This window comes from Rhea pennata, chromosome 10 (genome assembly GCF_028389875.1).
Source record: "Rhea pennata isolate bPtePen1 chromosome 10, bPtePen1.pri, whole genome shotgun sequence".
Classification (NCBI taxonomy): domain Eukaryota; kingdom Metazoa; phylum Chordata; class Aves; order Rheiformes; family Rheidae; genus Rhea; species Rhea pennata.
Window position 1 is genome coordinate 16,682,182 of NC_084672.1, and position 14,226 is coordinate 16,696,407.

At 44.3% G+C, this 14,226-nt stretch overlaps 1 protein-coding gene across 5 annotated transcripts in view; it reads right to left on the reverse strand.

The window, feature by feature from the left end:
* Positions 1-9,535, reverse strand: part of MYO1E (myosin IE) — a 94,973-nt gene extending 85,438 nt beyond the window's left edge. For all 5 annotated transcript variants that reach the window (XR_009959504.1, XR_009959505.1, XM_062584154.1 and 2 more), the window contains exon 1: positions 9,461-9,535. Coding sequence is in view for 3 of the 5 variants with exons in the window: in XM_062584154.1 (XP_062440138.1) it covers positions 9,461-9,463 (3 nt within the window). In the remaining 2 variants the exon portion in view is untranslated. The remainder of the gene's footprint in view (positions 1-9,460) is intronic.
* Between the last annotated feature and the right edge of the window lie 4,691 nt (positions 9,536-14,226).

The window sequence follows — 14,226 nt, forward strand, 5'->3', positions numbered from 1 at the left end:
CTCCAGCCACATCCCCAGCCCCTCTCATCTGAGAATCATCATGCCTTGAACTCTTTGGTTACAACCCAGAGACAGAAAGCAAGCACAATATGGCCAAAAACCAAAAGCAGTGGACCTCTCCTACAATGAAGTCATGTTCCCTCCCCTAATACAGCTCTGATTTAAGTGGAACTTAAGTGTTTGTTTATTAAGGGCCAAATGCTGAATCAGATCTCCATGGGAGTATGGGAGGTCGTATCATAATCTGTTTGCCACGAAACAACAGCAGATTTCTCTTCCTCCTCCTAAACATGCGAAGCACTAATTCTACCTTCAGAAACAAATAAAAAACCCACTGCAAATGGTACAGTCTGTATAGGTGACTACAACTCCAACTGTTACAAATGGAGAATATTTGCTGATGCTCTACTCCTATGAGCCAGGATCAACAACAGAACTAACATGCGAATTGGGTCTTTACAGCACTCAGAAGTTGCCACTGAGGCGACTCTGCCTTCCACAGCTGATAAGCGGAACATAACAGCAGCCACCACCATGAATCCACAGGACCCACCAAGTTCCTGTCACCTCACTGGAAGTGGAAATAACCCTCCTCACACAAGCACTGTCTGCTAGGAGGGAAAGAGATGCTTTGCCAAGCCAACAGCCATTGCAGAGCAGTAAAGAGCTCACTGCATGCAGACAGTTTAGGCTCAGCTCGGACCCAATTCATATGTTTTTAGCGCTTTGGACATAAGCATTTCAGCATCTTTAAGCAGCTGCTCTGAAGATACTACTAGGCCCATGCTTCCCCCTCTCCACCACCAATCAACTACAAAAAAGGCACTTTATGCCAGTCAAATTCAAGTCTTGCAGGTAACACACACAGTCAGGATATGCTCAGAATCTGAGAACACATCTGGATTGCCTCACCCTGAGAAAGTTATTGTTTTTTCCAGCGCAAAGATCAGAATGTTTTTCATAGGAGTATTTGGTTTGCTGAATCTAGCAATTATTGACCAATACTAGTGTATATTTAAAGTTGAGGGGAAAGCATTGAAAAAAGCTTTGGAATTTGCCAGCAAAACAGTACCAAGTCCTGGAAACATGACTGAGTATAAGTACAATTTTAAGTAGAAAAAAGTTGAAGTAATTCTGGACTTAGGGGGACTAAGTCTGCATTTTAATTTGTAAAGTCAAGTATCTTTTTGTGGATGAAAGCAATTTAGAGTTCAGGAATAAAACAAATTACTCGAGAACAGTTCCAGCACGATATTAAATAGTATATGGAATAGAAGTTATATGTAATAAAAATCATACACTAACAGGTCAGAATAGTTTCACAGTACCCAGAGTTTTAATTCAGACTTTGGTAGGAATGACATCAGAAGATTCAAAAGTAATGCTGTGTGTGGTCCACAACTTGCTTCCATAAAACTATCACATCAAGAATCAACATAAGAGTTACTTAACTAAAGATGATACGATGGTCTAAATCCAATGGTGGATTCCACTAATTAGTTTGTCCTCTAGATCAACTAGTCCTATATCACTAGAGCTTTTAAGAACTTCAGCTCTCCCCAACTATATTCTGATAGGATTTTTTAAGTGCCAATACCAAGTCATACTGAGGGAATACATAAATAGCTCATTTCCCTCAGCTCTTTGAGAAAAAGATACTGTAGAACTTCCACAATTCAGACCAAGAGTACGCACTCCAGACTGTCGTGAAATGTCATTTAAGGTTAGGCCTATGAAAGAGTACTCCTTCAATGTGGTTCAAAAATGCTCTCACTTAGCAAACAGAATTTCTTTCACTTGGCAAATGGAGTATTTTCTCATTCACATCCCAAAACATCTGCAGTTAAGGTGATCAAAATCTTAAGTCACTTAAGTGATCAAAAGGTGTTCAGTACATGCCAGAAGAATCACAACAGCTCAAAGACCAACAACAGAATGCTAACTCTTAAACATTCACAGTAGCTAGGTATATCTTTGCCCTCATCTTTTTAAGCCCCAAATTTGTAGTAACTTTATAACAAAACAGCTATTAGAGTGCACAGGAGTTGTAATCCAAGAGTATTATGAGACTTTAAAAGCATTGGCAACATTTGCCGCAAAGAATTCAAATAAACTTTGTACTAGCTTTGCACGGTTTTATAAAGCTGGAAATAACACAGGGTTAAGGAGATACTGCAAAAGCCAGTTTGGAAGTTGAGAAGCACTGTACAGACTTGTATCCTTCCAGGCAGAAAGAAAAGAACAAACAAGAGCAGACAAATTCATGACTACCACTTGGCACCGCAAGTGTGTTAGTGAGTCCTAATTTCCATCTTTCTGTATTCCTATCTGGTAAGATACAATTCAAAGCATAGGAAGACATAAGTCACTTAAAAAAAAAAAAAAATCAGAGCAAGCACTGGTGAACTACCTAGAACTTAAAGGCTCACAAATGTAGTGCAATGTCCAACTGCAAACAGCAAATTGCCCCAGGTGCAGGACCAAACATCTGGCAGCAGGGCATGGCACAGTAAGACACAAGCATGAAAGATTTAAAGTCTCAAACATTAAGAACACTTGCCAGAAGGGAGATGCCGTGTTTTGGCAGTGACATCAGGCTTCATTGTTCAGACTTGAACATGGCTTCGATACTTAAATTAGACAAGGATGACAGTGAGGAACTGGAGAGACTCAGGCTCAGCTGATGAAGGTGATTCAGTGAGTGGCTGTGAGCTGGCAAAGAAACTCCTTCATGCTTCCTGTGCAGACAAAAGTGCAGCAAGCTGCTATGAAACTGCCACTCCTGTTTGAAGGATGTTAAAAAAAAAAAAAAACACCCTCTCATTTAGAGGTCAGATTGCTGAACAAAGTATCAAAATAGCTTCCAGAAGCACGTGCTTTTGCTTAAGCCCTTTGCATTGTTTTTTCAAGAGGGAAGTAGGGCTAGAGAGTCCGCTGCTGTCCCACCCCAGCAGGCTGCTTTGGCGCTGTTCCCCGACAGGCACGCGTGGCTCTCGCGCGAGAGCCCTCCCTCCCGGCAGGCGACAGGGCGGGGGGCACACTCGCAGCCCCTTCCACACTGCTGGAACCACACGGACCATCAGCTGGGGCCGAGATCCGGAACTTCCAGCCACTCCAAGTTCACCTGCAGCAGTTGGAAGGAATTTTAACAACTATTTTAATAGGTAATTCCTTAGAGTTGTTACAGATCCTCTTAAATATGCTTTCCAATAAGCATTTCCGAGGCCATCCCTGACTCTTTCTTCTAATTATTGTTTCCTTGTGAGCTCTCTCATTGGCTTCCTGTTTAAAAACACACACAAAACTTTCAAGTTTTAAGTAAAGAATTTAGAAATACAGTTGACAGTTTATGCCCCTAATTCCCCAGTGCTTTAGAAGCAGTTACATTTCCTGTGTCCTCAGTGAGGACATCTTTGTCTACCCACTTTCTAGGCTTTCCAGATTAAATAATCTCAAGATCAGATGTACTTTCTGTAGCACATTAGGGAGTTAGTAACTCTAAGGCTAATTACTCACTTGTCTGAGGTATATTTATTAAAAATAAGCAAATTAAACACCTGTAATGTTCACTGTGCAGAAGTACTTCACACTAAGAAGCCCTTCCCCTTGCATGGGAAGGGTTTAGCCAAGGGAGCGAACAGACCCCCGGGCGCAGAGCTGGCCTCCGGGGGCAGCAGCACTGCTGCGGGGCTGGGCGGGGGCAGCAGGGAAGCCAGCAAGCCGGGAGGAAGGCCTGGAGGTGAGGATGAGTCAGGAGAGCGCCACGGCCACACTTCCTGGGCTCGGCAGCAGCAGACTGCGCAGGAAGGGCCGAGTCGGAGGCGAGCGCAGCCGCTGGCAGCCCGCGCCACCGGGCCGGGTGCGTGGGCAGAGCTGGTCGGGAGGAGCAGGACAGCTCTCCGTTCCGATCCTGCGACCGCAGGAAGGATTCTTTTCTTTGCCTTCTGCCATTTATATCTCTGATGCATATCACTAAATACTTTTATTCCCTTGTATTAGAAATAATAGAAGCCAAATAACATACAACAGCTATGAGACATGATCCTTTGGATATGGTTGTCTCAAAGGAGCAAGCATCCCACACACCTCTAATACCTGTCCCACCCAAGTGGTAAGAGACACTTCAGTGTCCAGTTCCAGCACTCCATTGGGCTCCTAATCCAGATCCTAAAAAAGCAGGCTGAGGTCAGTTGTTACAGTAGTGCTTTAGGAAACTCGACAGGGAAGCAGACGGATTTGTCACTTTTGTGCCATATACCTTGGCAGCAACCAGAACCAAAGCGTAAGCAAAATACAGCGACAGTCTGGCCCAGGACTACAGTGATTTATGTCAGAATATTCCATATTTAATAGAGTAAATCCACTCCTAAGGCTACTCAAGGTCCTTAACAAAGAAAAGATGACTTCCCACATTTTTGCTCCTTTCCTCACCAAATGTAGCAACTGAAACTTATTAAGATTTTTTGATGCAAAGGATTATTTTGTAGCTCTGAAGATATTTATGATCTCTATCTACACATTTATGCATACTGTATTATATAGCAAATCTAAACATGCAGGCAATTACAGGTTCTTTACGTTGAAGTTGGGAGTTGATAAATACATGAAGTTTTGTTCTTTGCTACCACCTGATTAGAGCATTGTGTGACTTTTCAGATCACTGTCACCCATACCCTGTCTGATCCTAGAAGCAGTGAAGAGATCAAACCTGTAGTTCTGAAGGAAATTTTAAGTGATTACAAAAAGCTGAGCAACTTCTAATTGCTTCAAGCAGAGGTAAAAAATATCCCTCACATACAGCAAGGATATTAAGATTACTACAGAGAGCTTTCCAGGGAGCAAATTATTTTCACTTGACAACCTGCCCCTGGCCAGCAGTCACTACAGCTCTAAAAAACTTGCTTTAACTTCCATCCCTCCCCAATTCATACCAGTGCTTTAAGATGAGGCAGTAAGACTGGGGCAAGTTATCTGTGATTTCAAGTCAGGAAAGTAGCTGTGGAGAGTTTAGTTACAAACTAATGGCATTACTACCCCAATTCCTTCACAACAAGCTAGCTAAGTATGGGGGGGAGGGGAAGAACTCTGGAAGGCAAAAGTTTATGGGGAAAATCCTGCTGATGTACATGTATACATAATTACATGCTCAGTTTTTAATCACCTGCAAAAGCTGTGTTTAGGCAACATTCTGCTTACAATAGTCTGGTTGGAAAAGTGCTCTGACATGCAACATACTCATTAACTGTTCTAAAAGTTCAGACTAGGAAGACAGAGACAGCCATATATACACATGGTATAAACTTAAAAACAAAACACAGCAAGCATGAATTGTTGGTTTTGCTACTGAACATGCTACTGTGTTTTATTTCATGTATCAGACATGAACAACAGAGCTGGAAGATTTTTCCATGAATGCACCTCTAGCCATAATGCAAAGCATATGCTGTTATCCTCTCTACTATTCCACATTTGGCAGAGAGCAGGGTTATAGCTAATGCTACTGTCTGCACCACCAGACAGAAACACACCCTTCCAAAACAGAAGCACAGTGTCCTGCCTGTAAATTTCTTTCAGGAAAGACTTGGGACAGGGCTACAAAGTCCTGATTACATTGGCTATTTTAGGACCAAATCCTAAAGCCTAGCAAGTACTTTCAGGCTAACCAATCCATTTTTTCATTTCTAGACTTTCACAGGCACTACATGCAATCAAGACATGCTCAGCATCTTGCTGGATTAGGCTGTAAGTATTTGACATCTACTGATATTAAGCAGCACAGAACTGCCAGAAAAAAAGCGCTCCTTTTCAAACTCAACCTGTTTGCCTTCCCTAAAGGAGAGAGAAAAGAGCAGAAAACCACCAAAGAAATACACCAGATGAAATGCACGTACAGATTGCAGCACTACAGCAAAACGCTTAGCATTGAGATGTTGGCTAAAGGCAAGAAGCGAACACATGGTTTTTGTTTGACAGAAGCAAACTCAATGACCTTGGCTTGTTCAGGGACTGTAAATTACGCCAGATATCACTGATCCCATTTTCTGTTGAAGCTCTCCCTTCTCACTCTTTCCTAACCACAATCTGATAACAGGGAACAATGGAAATTAGAGATTATGCAAAAAAAAGGTAAAAATTATCATTGACGAAACGTGGGGTTGTTTTCTTAACTATCATAGCAGCTTATGCCTTAGTAGAAGTATAATGTTTGCTTCTAGACATCAAGTATTTTATCCTTACGAAGCAGAGAGCCAAAGCCAGCTGACAGCACTCAGGGCATCTTTTATTGAAGGCTATTGAACTACTGTAAGTGCAAGGTTCAAGATCGAGTCTTTATTAATGAAAAGGGTTTTATTTTTGTAACATGACTCAGGATTCTCTACCCAACTCCATACAGGACAGGCTATGGAAGGCTTTCCAATGCAACTCAGCAAAAAACATACGGGCACCATGAAGGTCAGATGAAAGTCATTTCAAATTCACATTATAGAAACCAGAAGCCACAAAGTTCACCTGATCTTATGCTCAATTCCAAGCAAGTTTCAGCTCAGTGTTGCCAGAATGTCTCCTGAGCATTAAGGATCCAGTCCTGTACTGAATTGGCACTATTTTATACTTTCATAATGTAAATTTTTGAGGACTTACAAGTTGCAGCTAAGCTGTTAAGAGATTCTAGTTTGTTTTGAATTAAAGAATTAAAATGGCTAATTAACAAGAATGCAGAGAACTGTTAGAGCAGACCACACAGTACCAGGTGAGCAGCACAAGCTTTTTGTACACCTGGGTCCGGGATGAAGTCTCCCCTGCAGTGAACAAGGCATTTGTTTCCTTTACATAAGTAAGGAAAAAAAAAAACCAAGAAGCATACCCTGCAGCACTTTCACGGGATATGCTAGCAAGAGAAGCCGGCCTGGGCAAGAAGCCCTCACACTGACCACCACTGTGCTGCTCTCTGTAGGGACACAACATCTCACCAGAAGTAGGGGCTCTCCCAGACACAGGTCCTTGCTTGGAGCATTCAGAGAGCAAACATCAGGACAAGCAACCTGAGCACTCAACTCTCAGTTTATAGGATCTTGTAAGTTGTCAACCATTTCTTAAAACTGTCAGCTTTAATACACTTCAGCCCCACTGACTGTTGCATGCTCCTACCTGACATGTAACAGCCCACCCATTCCATGACTGCAGTAGTTGATCAGATATGGATATTGATCCAGATTAAAAATAAGGCAGCAAAAAAGTGCTTACATATTGCTAGATTTCATTTAGCTGCAGTCTCACCAGGAGCCCTGAGGAAAGAAGGCACATAGGCTGAAGTATCACCTTTGAGGGCTCTGCTCTATCACCCTACCGCCCATGGTAGCAGCTCAGCAGCAGTAGCTCAGCACTCAGCACACTGTGCGGGGGCCTGGCAGCACTGCAGAGGGTCACTCCAAAGCCATAGGGACAACGCAGGCTTCATGCGGGGAACGCACAGCACTCCTAGACACTCTGCTTCCCCTCCCCCCCAATAGAGATCAAAATAGCTAAAATAAAAGCTTTTACCGGTTCTCTTATTTTATATAGCACATGGAGAATGAGAGTAAAGTTTCATGATATTAACACTGTGATTCATGTTCTTAAGCAGTCATTGTAAACATCAGTAATACTGCCAGCTCTAATTTGTAAAACACTACCTTGAACAATGGTTTAGCCAGCAAAGTTCTTTAAAAAAAAGGTTTTGTTTGTTTTTTAAACCAGCAACATTCCCTGGTCACCATCATTTTAATTTGCTTACGGATAATCTTAAAAATTCAGTTCACATCACCTTGAAATATCAGATTTATTTTACTCAAGAACTCTAATGCACCTGGTAACTTGTTCAGTTTAATATTATACAATAATCAGTTTTAAAATGACAAGATCTTGATTTTGAGTAGATACCCTTTTTTCCCTTTACAAGAATTTCCTCAGAAAAATACTTTTGTCTTTGGATAAGGGACATTCAACAAGGAAAGACCCCTTTCCTCATTTTCTGCATAAGTCACTGGAAATCTTAGCTCTTTGCTGAATTACCTCCTTTGCACAGTTACCTCCTTTACTGAAGGCAAGGGATTTGGCCACATGCCCCGTAAGGGCCCTGTGAAGCAGCAGGTACCACTCACCACGCAGCACAAGGACTGCCACACGCCCCCATCAGTACTGGGGCCAAGCACACAAAGCACGAACAACTGCAACACCGACAGTACAACAAAAACAGTGACCTCAAAGCAGGAACAGCATTCCTGCTTCAAACTGATTTATTTATGATATCCACCAGACAACGACTCACAGCCTTTGCCAGAAAGCCTGCCACAGGTATCCCCGGCAAAGCAAACCCCAGGGAGCAAAGGTTCCAGTTAAAGGCTGATTTGAACCACCTGGTTCAATAATCAACTCACAGGGATCACATGCACCACCTTATCCACAACTCCTTACGAAACAGGGCTGGAAGAGCTGGTGGTATTCACTACCCTCATCACAGCAGAGGCTTTAGCCTCCTGATCTCTAAAATGGTTTAGTTTGAAGGTCTGTCTGTGTTCAACCAGGAGCAGCTTGACCCAAACCCACAGGTGCCAGGAGGGGGGGGAGAGGGGCATCCTTTAAACTATACTGCACACGAGGAGCCCAGCTTCAGACTCCACCTCGTCAGTAAAGAGGAGCTCTAAGTACATACGGACAAGGTCAGTCAGTCTTCAAATAAGGTTCAGCATCAGTGGAAACGATGCAAAAGCTTCCTGCACACCTGAGCTCTCACCTCTTTAAGACACAGCTTTAGAACCAAGCTGCAGATCCTGGCCTAGTTTGTTACGATACATCATTTCTCACAACTTATCCTGAACTCTTGTATGTTAAAATAACGAGGCTTGCCACAGGCAGCTACAATCGTCATTCGGGAACACTTTAGCATGGAAGTTACTATTAACCAGCAGCAGCTAATTAGTAAGAACTAGCCAGATTCACGCACTAGCCCCCGTTTTCCCCACGGCCAACCCAGCCCCAGTGCGCTGGGACAGTAGTGCGGCGCGCTGAGCCCGCCGGCAGCGGCGCCCACCCGGGCCGGGCCGGGCCGGGCCCGCGGGACCCGCCGCGCGAGACCCCGAGCCACGGGCGCAGCCGCGCGCCCCTCCTGCGCGCCGCGCTCTGCTCCGGGACGCCAACACGCGAAACGCCTTCGGCCTCCCGAGGGGAAAGGGGGCACCGCAGGCAGCTTCCGCACCTGCGGGCGCAGCGCGGCGCCGGCCCGCCCAACGCCGGGCGCGGGCAGCGGCGCTCCCCGCGCCCGCCGCCGCCTCCCGCCCGGCTCCGCCTCGCCGGCGGGAGTCACAAAGGGAAAACAAGACGGAGCAGCCCCGAGCAGCAGCCCCGCTCTCGCCGGACGCCGCAGCGCGCAGCCCCGCTGCCCCCAGCGCAAGCACCGCCGCGCCGCGCCGCCCGCGCCTACCATGGCGGCTCCGCGCCGCGCCGCTCCGCTGCCCGCGGCTGCGCTCAGGCTCGCCGGCGCCCCGGCACGGACGGACGGACGGACGGAGCGAGCAGCCGAGCCCGCCCTCCCGCGCGCGCAGCGCCCGCCGGGGCGGGGCCGGGAGCGCCGCGCCGGGGCGGGCAGCGGCGGCTGCCCCGTGCCGGCCGCGCGGGCCCTGTGTCCATAAATGGAGAACTCGCCGGGCGCAGCCAATCGGCGCGCGCCGCCGCACGTCACTCCTGAGGGAATCCCGGCGCCGGCCCCGCGCTCACCTGCCGCCGCGAGCGCGGGCTCCGCGCTGCGGCACCTCTCCCGCGGAGCGGAGCGCAGCAGAAGCAGCGCCCGGCGAGGCTGCCGGAGGCAAACACCTCCAATCCCACGCTAGAAAGCACAAGGTATCTTGATACCAGGTAGCAACGCGTACCCCCGCCCGGGAAGGCGCAAGTGTCTGCCTGGCGCCTCCTCGCAAAGCATCCAGCCTGCTTTGCCCGCAGCATTTCAGCAGAATTCAAGCAATGTAACTGCCCCGGGGGGTGTTTTCTGAGGCGCCAACTAAGCCAACCCATTTACAGTCCAGGGCCGTAGTCCTAATGAACCTTTCTCCTCAAGTCTGAAGTCCTGGCATTGACTTCAATGGATTTCTAACCACCACTTCTAAGCGGGAATATAAATTAAATGGTAATAATGTAACCAGCTTACAGTCAGACCCTCGTCCTTTGTTAATATTGCTTCTGAACCACTTTGAAAAGCACTCCCTATTAATACCATGTATTTGTTAGTCATTTTAAGTACTGTTTTTTAGTTAATCACTGATTAAAAACATGAGTAGTTACTGGAAAAAAAAAAACGGAGTAGTTTATACAGAATATATTAATGCAGGCAATTTTTGTTTATAAGCAAAATAAAGACTCACTTCCAAAATAACTTAGCAATTAGCAACAGGTAGATTCCTTTCTGCCAGGCGGTTGAGGCAGAGCAGGCCAGCGCTGGGCCTCCGCGGGCGGCGGGTCCCGCAGCTCGGCCCACGCTCCCGCGCCTGCCCTCGGCCTGCGAGCCCCTTACCACCGCCCACAGCAGCTTACTCTGCAAATGTTAAACTTGACTGATAGAACATTACAAATTCAGACCATGGGGTCAATACAGGAACGAGACAAAACTCGTATTTAGTCTCTCAAGCTTCGGCCTTGTGGATGAAATGGAGCAGCTTCCCTGGGGAGGCAGCACGCTGCACCCTCACTTTGAAAGCACAGGATCACTGCCTCAGCTCAGCTGGGCTTGCACGGTATGAATACCGACTGCGTGAAGCCTGGGCCTTCTGCACTGGATTGCCTGGACATTAACTGACATTGCTATGACGGAGAGGGAAATGGTTTCATTGAGAAAGTAGCTGAGTGGTAAATAAAACCTGCAATTGCTATTGAAGTAAAAATATATCTGATGGTGCTAGAAGTGAGCAGAAGTTCACAGGAACTGAGTTTCACACTTCGATTCCCAACAGAAGGTGAGTAACAGCAGTTTTAATGAAACAGAACGAAAATAGTTTGCCTAGCACTTCATTTGAGCAAGAAGATGTTATATAAATTTATGAGACGAAGATAAACAGTGAAGAAAAACAACCTTAAAGTATCAAGAGTGTGTATATACAGGACAGACATAAGAAACAAAATCTACATAGGTTTTATGCAATTTTACTTCTGCTTCATATGTGGGTCTCCTAATGTCTAAGTTCGTTTTCTTAAGATCTGTATGTACGTATGTATGTTCACATACTTACAAACATCTTTATAACAATTCATGGAAAAAAAGAGAAAATAGGTGGTGGAAAAACCTAGTTCACAAGGATCTCACTAGAGCACCAAAAAACTACGTTCATATTGGATAGTTAATTGAGAAACTAGTCCAGAGCTCACTGCATTTTACCTGTCCTGCTAGGATCCATCTACTCTAGACAGACTAGAAAACAACTTCCAATAAAAATTTTGGGGCAAAAGGCACTTGTGCTCTCCTTTTGCATTAACCTTTACTAAGCGCTGTACATAGTGGGCACAGTCTCATTCACAAAAAATTCTTTTCATGCTTCTAAACATAGAGGTTTAGTTCTGCTTATTTTAATGATAAACATCTAATTCCCAAGCTGACTATATTAAGTGAATGATACTTATTCAACATCCATGCTGAGAGGCGAGAGAAGGCATTTCCCTTCAAACGTCAGCAGTGGTGTGCCTGAGCGGGCTGTGTGCCTCAGCTTCTCCAGCTCCCAAGGTGCAGCAGGCACCTCCGAGGAAGGCAGAAGCCACGTGTGCATCCTGAAGGGCTCCTGCAGAGCCAAAAGGAAACTGCATACATTTAAAGTGATTCACAAAACTTAAAAGCGGTGACATTTCTATCACAAAATTCATATTGACAGGTTACTTCTATAAGAACTAAATTTAAAAAGAAGAAAAACTCCCTGCACTGAGAACTTTTATCGGCATTTTTCGGTGGGTTGATTTGTCTCTATTCAGTTGGACAGTGTTGGGTTTGGTTAGTAACACCTCCATCTTAAGCACAGAAGTGGCAACACCAAGAATAATTCGGGGGACATTTTCTGGATGCAAACACTCGCAGCACTTACTTTCCAGCTCTTGATCCCTATTACTTCAGCAAGCTTCAGTGAAACACTTCAGTGTATGGGCAGGCTCAGTGACTGGACACCAGGGGCCAGTTTCAGGGTGGGGGCAGCCGCAGGGTGGCCGGCAGGGAGCACAGGCTCTTCGTCCCGGGGCGACCTGGAGCATGCAGCGCTCAGCAGTGCTGCGCGGGGAGAAGCTGCTCTCTCCGGGGGCCGGGGTAACTCGCGTGCGCGTCCCACTGCCTCCGTTCAAGCAATGCCGCGTCCCAGCACCCGGCTGGAATCAGCTGATTTGGAAATGTCTAAAGGCCAAACTGCCTTCACGAAAACATATTCCTAACCTCTGGGAACACCACAGAGTACAACTTTCCCTTGGCCTTCATTCTAAAATTTTATTGTGGCTTCAGAAAGAATTAACTCTTAAGAGAAGTCAGTGAATCTGGAAAAGATTAGAAATTTTAATGGAATAGGCACTGCCTTGTTTTTTAATTGGTTAAAAATGACATTTTTTTTTAAAAGGCACTACTGCTTTTTCTCTTATTTCTGAAATATATTTAGAGTAAGTTTTTCAGGCCACATAGTTAAATACTGTTGATCAGAATTATTTAATTAATGATTTAATTAATGCTTGAAAGCTACTAAAATAAGGCTTATTACCCTTAATAAAACATTGGACTTTTACTTAGAAAACCACACAATCTGGTATTTCTTAGACAGATGAGGCATTTATGTCATAGAAAAACAAATGGTATAAAATTAAGCAAACTTTAGAAATTTAATGCACATACTTTTTGCTCTATTTGCTTTCCAAAAAATAAATAAACTCTTTAATAATCTTAACATTTTCTGTCAAAATGCGGATGGTTACATTCTGCCCTTAGTTACACTTGGAAAATGGTGAATTCTACTTGCAGAAAATAAAATACATCATCAATTTCTTATTGTGAAATATAGAGAGGAATGACATGGTATGTATAAAAAAAAGAGAGAGGATTATGACTTGAGAAGTGATGAAGTCACTTCATTGATTAGTACAGATAAAACTTCCATGTTGGAAAACAGTATAATTACTTCCATTTTCTTTTAGTCTCCTTCTGTGTATCTGACACAGTATCTTCCTCCTTTCCTCCCTTTTGTCAGCCTCAAATGAGAGCAGCACACCTGTGCAGGAAACGTGCTTACCCACATGCCAGGTTCAACATGTCCACTTGAAGTGTCATTAGAATAAAGAAAAGTATAGTAACAAAGTCAACAACCTTCACACATTTTACTGTTTTGCTGAGGAAAAAATCGTATGCCTTTTTTACTCTGGATCTCATTAAGAGAAACCTCAGACATAAGAGATATTCAGAACTCATGGAACTGAATTTTTCTCCAACTGCAAACCAAAATGTGTGACTAATGTTGTTGTTCCCAAGATTGGTATAAATCTGGAAGAACTCTGCAAGTTCTTGGTAACCCAGGAGTTTTGTCTCCTGTATTCCTATGACTTTAAGCTACATAGGATCACATCAGCAAAAATACGAATATTGTATTATTTTTCTTAAAGGGAGATTTACTGAAACTTTTCAGAAGCTTTACAATCAGAACGCTACGTTACCACTAGCAACCTGATATAACATCGCTAACATCACATATGGTCTCTATAGTGACTATACAGTCACTAGCATTAGCCCGGCTTTGTGTGGGGAATTGGACTAGATCATCTGACGTCCCCTCCAACTTAAATTACTTAATTCTATTAATCTGTGATTATTTAAAACCAGGTTCCACTCCTGAGTGAAACATATGAACATTACACAATAAATTATTGTTACCGTTCTGCCTTGATAGGGAAAGCAATCTGAAATCACCTTATAGGAAAAAAAAAAAAAAAAAAAAAGTCTGTTCATTATCAACTATTCTAAAGATATAACTACATAAAATACAATACTTGGTATTGCTCCTGTTAGAAACATCAAAGAAGTGATATAAGAACAAAACCCATGATTTTTGGTAAGACAAGATAAAAAGAATAGCTGTGTTGGGTCAAACTGAAGATCATTCACCCTAATACCATGTTTCAGACCATGGCCAGCCTGAAAGCCTAGGGAAGAGCAGCATTTAAATGTTATCTGCCCACATAGCAGGCACC